Source organism: Lucilia cuprina, chromosome X, assembly GCF_022045245.1.
Source record: "Lucilia cuprina isolate Lc7/37 chromosome X, ASM2204524v1, whole genome shotgun sequence".
Taxonomy (NCBI): Eukaryota; Metazoa; Arthropoda; class Insecta; order Diptera; family Calliphoridae; genus Lucilia; species Lucilia cuprina.
Genome location: NC_060949.1, coordinates 294061 through 303292, shown reverse-complemented (window position 1 = coordinate 303292; position 9232 = coordinate 294061). Strand labels below are relative to the sequence as shown.

Genomic DNA, 9232 nt, shown 5'->3' with positions numbered 1-9232 from the left:
GTGCCTCAGGTGGGAATCGAACCCACCATCTCCGGTCGACCACACTAGAACACTAACCTTCCGGAGGCCATAGCCATATTAGAGAACAAATAAAAAATGTTTAAATTAAGAAGACACACATTTACATATTTTTTTTTTGCAAAATATAATTAATATAAAAAAATGTAAGCATAATAGTTCCGAAACAACGTATTGCACATTCACAAATTAGTTCCGAAACAACATTGCACATTCACATCTATTAAAAAAATATAATAACGAATATACATATCGGGAGTATTGAAAATTATAAAATATTCGTTTGTACAAATTTTGTACATTTTTAAAATATATTTGGTCAATAATAATTCATTTTGTTACAGAATCAAAAAAATGGTGTTACAGTCTATAGCCTGGTTAATAAAAACATTAAAAAAATTGAGTCTCTTTAAGTCGAATGTTCCGGCGGCGGCTCAAGTACCTAAATATAGTAGTATAGACTCAGCGCCGACTCGATGCCGGTCAACTTCGACCTATGGAGCATGCACCAGCGTATAGAGCAGGGTTGCGCGTTCATATTGTTCTAATTACGAAGATTTTCGGCAATTCACACATACATAACCCGATCGTAAATAAAACTCTCATTGCAAGAGCGTAAAAATTACAAAAATTTTCTTTAGTTGCTTGACAGCATTCAACAAAGTAGGTTGATGTCGCTTTGTTTCTGAAATTGCAAACGAAATTTGTAAAAACAAACAAAATCATTTGCAAACAAGAGAGTAACTTGCAAAAACTCATACACTCCAAAAACTTTTCAGGAATGCATAATAATAAAAGTACATAAATAAAGTACATAAATAAAATAAATAATAAAAAATCTAATCTTTGTGAAGAAATAAAAACTTTTCTTTGGATATGTTTTATCTGTAAAATTTACCAATTTACTTGTTATAAAACTTGATCATAACAAGCGTAATTAGGAAATATTTTTTCTAAGTGCATTTTTAATATTTTCTCACACCACTACAATAACATTTTCTCTCTCTGCGCTGGTATAGAGCAATATTGCCCAAAATCTTTCCCTATCACGCGAAATAGGACAAGAATATTCTGCTGACGTTGCGTTGACTCACCTACACTATAAGCTTCCCAGCAGTTCGACGGGATAGTCCCGAACTGACCACTTAACCTACCACTTGTGGTGGCCCCTAGCCACCTGACTACCCAGGTGACCAACCATTTAAAATGGGCTTGTCCTACGAGGAAGTCAATCGTCACTCTACATCCTACAAAGAGACAGTAAAGAGACGATTCCCTCCGCTCTCGTTTACAAAGGGGACACTAAAGTGACTACTGTCTTCATTCTCGTTTACAAAGAGTTTATTTGTGACGAAAGACCAAGATATTAATGGAACTAAAATTTCAAAATTTCAAGTGTCTATTCTCTAGAATACTATGGGACAATAATGTGATTGACCCGAAAGATATAAATTTGAGTCAATCAGATGGTGGCATATTAGTAGAAAGTAATAATCATTTCTCCAAAAGATGGGTAAAATAACTACATTCGGAAGTACAAAAAAAAAACAACTTTTAAGAGTATAATCTCTGTTGCCAAACAACTAAAGCTGGAGGTCCACACTACGCGTCTTCGCGTCAAAACCTCTTTCGCGTTCTACGCTTCAAGTGACATGTGAAGCTTTTTAATCGTAAATTGTTTGTTATATTTTTAAAAAACTTTGCGTTTTTCTACATTTTTTATTTATTTATTTTTATTAAACTCATTTTATTTTATTAAAATTTATAAATGCAATAAATAATATAAAATGTCAAAATCAGCTGACATGTTCGTGTGCCGCTTGTGACGCTAATAAAAGTAGAAAGTAGATATACTGTATACGCTTTTGTGCATGTAACTTTCAGCATACAAATATATTTGATTCTATTTTTTGACAGACGCATAGAATGCGAGAAAGCACAGAACTCGTGGTGTTCTGTTTGTATTTTTGACGCTCTCTTGGGAAGTTCGTATGCTATCGTGCTGTATACATGTAAACTGTCGAAAATATTCGTATTCAGAACAATACTACTGCCTACAAATATTCAATTATCTCTTGTTGTACAAAAACATCTACAACAAGCACATGTATTTTGTTTTTGGAATAATTAAAGATTGTCTAAAAATCATATGGTTTTTATTTATAAAATTTAAGAACAATTTGACAACAATGTGAACAAAATAAAAAATATTACTTTAATGTTGAAAATATTAAGGATTTAATTGTATTATATATTATATAATTTATAACACTTTTAAACTACCCTAAAACCATTTTTAATTCACTTTTTCAACATTTTAAAACTTTTAACAAATAGCAAAACACACAAAATGGCGACATAAACAATGTTGACAATTTTCAAAACAAACTTTGACAACTTGCTTCATTTATCTACTTAAAAAAATAGTCAGTTGTTCGCGTGATGCTACCTTATTAATGAACATGTTTATGTGTAAAGGGCTCTTCAGACGATCACACTTTACGTAAGACAAGTCTAATGAAAAAGTAAAATGAATTTCCATTCATATAAAAAAAAAGAGAATAAAAGTCGTATGATTTATATTTTATGTGTTTACACGATTGGTATAAAACAATTAAAAAGTCAGATGGAAACAGATGTTTCACTTTTTTATACGTGTTTACATATAAATACATCCCTGATATAATGAGACCGGCTTGTTTTTTGAATCATTTCAAAAAATGAAGAGAGTATTCTCTCTCAATGTGTGATGAGCTATTAAGACATTTTCTAAAGGGGACCTTATATAGGAATTAGGGTCTATTATAAACCGATCCTCCTAAAACTTGGTAGAGAATAGTTTAATATAAATTTTAAGATTGATTTGAGATACAAAGCGTGTTTCTTTTATTTACCGTTCAGTAGTTATAGCTTCATATGTAAGCTTTTTGCCAAAAAATTTTGAGTTTTTTATATTTTGAGCGACGTGTTAACGTTCTTTAATCCAGCTCAAATCTCAATATCTGGAAAGGAAAATCGTTTTGTGGGGTTTAGACAACCAAGATTCCGAAATTTTTTTTCGTCCTATATAATAATTGATCAGTTTTATGAGTAGCAATATTAAAAATATTTATTTAAACTAGATATAAAAGCAATTTTTTAAAACAATTTTTTTAATTTTTTTAGCTTTCCTTAACTTGGGGAAACGTCAATGGCTAGACATGGATAAGTCCGTATAAAAATAACAAATAATTTCTTAAAAACTGATAAATTGGAAATCTTATTTCATGCACATTACAAATAAATTCAACATACATATTTAATACAAAAACTACAAATCGTTCGGAAAAAATACAAATCTTACAAAGGAACGATCTGGAATTTTGAATTTTTTGTATAAGTAAAACCTAATTTATATTTATAGGAAAAATATACAAAAATATTTTAATTATTTAAACGCATCGTTGTTTTGTGATATTCGCAAATGTTATTAAGTTGATCGGGATCTTCATCTAGTAGCTGCGTATAGATAATATCCAGAATATCAGCCGGTACTTGAAAAAGTTCTTCATAATGATCGATCATTATCCTAAAAAGAAAAAAGAAAGTAAGTAGTTGTTAATAATTATTATTATATTGTTCCTTCAAAGCAGCTCTGTTATTGTTTTGTGGTGACCGCAGAGCAAGTAACATCTTGTGTGCGTAAAAAAAACAAAAATCAAAAAAATTAAGTTGAAATACGTGGTTTTACTTGTTAAAATTATGTTAATATTTGTTTAATATAAAAATAACAATAAATTTACAATAAAATTGCACACGCTACCACTTTCATTCATTAATTATTATACCCTACACCACTATAGTAGGGAGGGTATTATACGTTTGTGCTGATGTTTGTAACATACAAAAATACTGGTCCACTACCCACCTTAAAGTATACCGATCGATTCAGAATCATTTTTTTAGTTAAGAGATGTCCGTCCGTCTGTCCGGCTGGCTGTCCATGTAAACCTTGTGCGCAAGGTACAGAAAATTTGGACCAAGCATGTTTTTTTGGCCCAGGAACGAAGCCTATTGAAAATTGTTGAAATCGGTCCATTATTTCACCTAGCCCCCATACAACCGTACCTCCCGATTTGAACTTTTTATGCCATAATTACGTCAAATATTCTATTATCTCTCTAAAAATTGGCACAAATAAGTTTTATATAAGTATAAATGACACTGCAGATTTTCGTAAGATCGATGAAAAAAACAAATCTTGATACAAGATAAGATGGTAAAGAAATTTTATATAATTTATAAAACATCAATAACAATTTAAGATTGACAAAATCTCTAAATCTTGTTGAAAATATATATCCCTTTAATGCGCTTACTGACGGGATGATGTTATTTACATCAATTTAAAATAGCAATGGACCCAAAATAATACCTTGGGGTTAGGGTTGCCAGATTCCGATTCGCAAAAAGCTGGACATTGGGTTTTTAAAAGCTGGACAAAACAAAAATAGCTGAACATAAAAAAATGCCGAGAAAATATTAATTTCGGTTTTATGTAAATAATTTCACAGTGATACAAAAAAAATACAGGGGTTCTCATATACTTCATATCGCGACTCATCACTGCCTATATCTCTGGACTTTTATGCAATATACTATTTAACATCCCTTTATCAAAAATTTTATAAAATATAATTCGTTGATAATATTTGCTTTGACCATATCTCCAATTCTTAAAGATCTATTTTACTGGATAGACCTATTTTAGTTTAATAATATATTTAATACATATTTTAAAAAATTACTCAATTTTTTACGCGCCTTAGCGCAATTAAAAAACTTCACATGGTACATTTTGGAAAACAGTGTTTATATTGAAAAAATTTTCCCATTTTATGCACAGTTTTGAAAATTTCTTTCAAAATATAAGCTAAGAGACGTTATGCCATATACCGGCGTATAGAGAGACTGATGAAAAAATCACCACTACACATACACTATTGGCATTTTTTCAATGAAATTGCAGTGCAAAAAAATATATTTGGCTTTTTTCAATTTTAAAGATTAAATTGCCTTACTGTAAAATGGGATTATTTATAAACAATATGTAATCAATGAACATAAGAATGATATTTTCTTCACATAGAAACAACATTTAAAATTAAAATGTATAAAAAAATAGTAATAAACTAGTGTATGTTGTTTTTGTAAATTATGCTCTTGTTTTTGCTAGTTGTTTTTGTTTTTTCAAGTTGTGTTTGTAATTTCTTCAACAAAGCAACATCATACTGCTTTGTTTAATACTGCCCAGTAACTAAATAAAATATTTGTATTTTTTATGTTCTCTCTTGTTCAGAAGTTCGTCGACGATCGTGTTGTATACATGTAATTTGCGAAAAATCTTCGTTGTCAGAACAATACTAGCGCCGACGTCTGCTTTATTTGACCAATTATACCGTCTAGCGAATGTAAGCATTGAATCCATAACTTCAGGGCTATTTCCCTGTATAAAGGCAATCATCCCAATGACACTGTGGAAATGAAATGTTATAAGTATCAAATCATTGCGATTATTGTTCGTCGTACGAATTTATATGTTATTACAATTTTTGTAGAGAATACAATTTCCAATATTTTGGTAATGATTATTTTCGCGAGTCATCATTTGGTTTCGAATTATTTTGTTTTCACTTCCCTTAGCTCTGTTACTTAAGAATATCAGTTAGATTTATACCAATAAATATATTTTGGTTTATCTCAGAATTCTAACTTCTGTTTATTCAAAATTTTAAATTGCAAAATTTTAAGTTGCAATTTCACTTTTAATTTGAAATTTAATTTTGTGAACTTAATTTACTCCCACTAAATTTTATAAAAGTCGGAATGGTAAATATAGTAAATATAGATTAACTACTTAGTACAAAAAAAATAATATAACTTTTTGCTAACTCCTAAACCCAATAATTTTGGAACGCTCTATTTCTAAAACGTTTAGTAGGTAAACTGTTGTGAACTATATTTAACCGTGTCTCAGATACAACGTGTCACAAGGAAGACCATTCTTAAAATAAGTTCATATTAAAATCTCCTGAAATTATTAGATTATCATATCGCGCCGATAATTCACTCAATTCATCGTCACATTGACTAATATTACCGTACGGTAGGTATATAACACCTACTAAAACCATTACAAAATTTTGTCCGCTATTAACAATGTTAAAGACAAAATGTGAGATACTGTCATAAAAATGGCTTCTATCGAACGCATACGATGACAAGATGAACGACTATGTTTTGAATGTTGTCTTATATCTAAACCTGTTGACGACTATATGAACGACAGATTCCTAAACGTTGTCGATAATAATTTTACATGCAGGCAAATCAAACGTCAATGTCTTCGATGTCGTTATGTAATTCAGTCATTGCCGACACTATGAGCGATATTGCCTTCGAAATTGTCCTCTATCAAATATATATGATGACAAGATAAGCAACAATGTCTGGAATGTTGTCTTATATTAGACTCTGTAAGCTACAAGGCAAGCGACATTTTATTACATCCTGTCTTCTACGTTATACTGCTATGCAAAAATTTAAATAACGATAAAATAACTGCGATATGAAAAACTCAAAACACAACACATCTGAAAAAGCATAAGTGATTTTAAGTTGTAAAATTAAATTTTTCAAGGCGTGAAAAATTGTTCCCGTTTATTTAAAATATTTAAATTATTTTAGTTAAAGTGGATAAATCGTCTAAATTAATTTTTAAACAGGATCTACAAGGAGATGGGACGTAGCAAAATCGATATTGGATCTAAGTGGTATCAACTAACAAAAGATAATATTTCTAGCATTGTCGTCCATAAAATCTTTGACGACCAAATAAACGATATTGTCGTCCATAAAAGCTTTGACGATCAAATAAACGATATTGTCGTCCAAAAATTCCTGACATTGTCGTCAATATAATCGTTGACGATATATACATATATTCGTAAAAGAAAAGCAGAGAACATTGTCATCAATGTAATTGTTGACGATCAAATGGTGGATTTAATCCTCTATAATGTCGTCAGTAAACATATAACTGTTATTGTATGAACGACAAACAGAGCGTCATTGTCTCCCATTGAATCCCACGACACTTGTTCGGAAATGTCGTTGAGTGCTGTTTTACATTTGTCTTCCAACATTTTACATTGTCGTGTACCCATCGTCGAGGATGTCTGAAAGACATGCCCAACTGGGAAACTTCAAACAAACATACATACAAACTTGTTTTATTTTATTTATTCTTTATTGAATCTTTCTTATGTAGAAATTTACAACAAGTATTGGAATCTTAACCTAAATTATAACTAACTGTTATTGCCGATGCAATTTCTACCAAAGTTCTCGATAGTTTGATTATCTGGCAAAATCCAATGTTTCCGTTCTTCTCAGTCGTCTATGACCCTTAAATGAGAGCAACTTCCTGGCAAGGGGATTTGGGTGATCCATTAGTTTCGACAAGTAGGTTAAACAAGAGGATTTGATCTCCTCGCGTATTATGGGGACATTGAGATCCCTATGAATATTACTATTGCGAATGTACCACGGAGCACCTGTTATTGACCTTTACAGTGCTGACTGCTTTCTTTGTAATTTTTCAACATTAGATGAGGAGGCTGTTCCCCAAAGTACAAAAGCACTTTGTATTAAAAGCCTAGAGCAGACCGTGGTCCAATTAGCCAGTACATTTGAGCTTACTTTAATTTTATTTGTGTAACCTTGGCTTCAATGTGGTGAGTCCATAATATATACCAAAATATCTCACATGGCTTTGTTCAGGAATTTTTATATTGTTTATCTGTACGGGAGGACAATTTTCTCGTCTTAAAGTAAATGTAACGTGAGTACATTTTGTTGCATTGACCTTTATTTTCCATTTGTACAGCCACTTTTCCAATTCGCCGATGGGAAGCTGGAGTTGTTCAGAAGCTATTGAAGGGTTATCATGTATGCTTACAAAAGTGGTATCATCCGCAAATGTAGATGTGTGAGTCAGTGCGCTCGTTGGCATATCTGCAGTATATAAAATATATAGGAACGGACCTAGAATACTCCCCTGGGGTACTCCTGCAGATATTTTTCGACGTGAAGAGATCACTTCTTTAGATCTGATTTGAAAATATTTCATATATATAATATTTAAGCAGTTTGTGAACATTCGCAGGTAGTAATGTGATAATTTTGTGTATTAGTCCATCGTGCCAGACTTTATCGAAAGCTTGAGAAATATCTATGAATAATGCTTGCTCTCGAAGGCCTTTCGAATAAGAGTAGTTATTCGATGTACCTGTTCGATAGTGCTGTGCTTTCTTCTGAAACCAAACTGATGGTCAGGAATAATGTTATTATCGTTAATGTGTAGTATAAGGCTTTCAAGCAATAACTTTTCAAAAAGTTTTGAGAATATAGACAACAGGCTAATGGGACGGTATGATGTCACTTGAGTGACATCTTTTCCGGTTTTGTTATCATAACAATTTCGGATACTTTCCATGAGGTAGGGAAATATCCAATACGTAGCATCGAGTTAAAGATGAACAAAATAATTCTTAGTGCTGAATTGGGCAGGTTACTTATCATCGTGGTAGTAATTTTATCTATACCAGGCGATTTTCCTGCCTTTAGACCTTTGATTGTCGTCTTCATGGTAGAGAACCGGAATTTTATTGGGCGTAGAACCACATTACTAAAAATATTTTATTTAGCTGGACAAATTAAATTTTAGCTTGAAACTGGACAAGCATCAAAAAAGCTGGACAATCCAGCCAAGTCCAGCCAGGCTGGCAACCCTACCTAGCCCCCATACAACCGTACCTTTCGATTTGAACTTTTTATGCCATAATTACGTCAAATATTCTACTATCTCTCTAAAAATTGGCACAAATAATTTTTATATAAGTATAAATGACACCGCAGATTTTTGTAAGGAACGGCCCTTATTTGACCCTACCCCCTTCAAGAAATATCTTAAACGTCTAAAATTGACTTGTAACCATTTGTATCGCAATGAAATTCAAAAAAACTAACTGTTATTTAAAAATATATCCTTTTACCAAATTTACCTAGGATCGGTCCATATTTGACCTATCTCATTTAGAAATTTTAGTTTTTTATCAATAAATTGCTTAAATATTTTGAAATTATGGCAATATTCAACATAAAAGTTTCTTTA

General features: G+C 31.4%; 1 protein-coding gene across 1 annotated transcript in view; it reads right to left on the bottom strand.

The window, feature by feature from the left end:
• Positions 1–2851: 2851 nt before the first annotated feature.
• The window catches only part of LOC111685441, a 197202-nt gene continuing 190821 nt past the window's right edge, over positions 2852–9232 (bottom strand). The window contains exon 8 of the mRNA XM_046954696.1: positions 2852–3586. Coding sequence (XP_046810652.1) covers positions 3442–3586 — 145 coding nt within the window. The 3' untranslated portion in view covers positions 2852–3441. The remainder of the gene's footprint in view (positions 3587–9232) is intronic.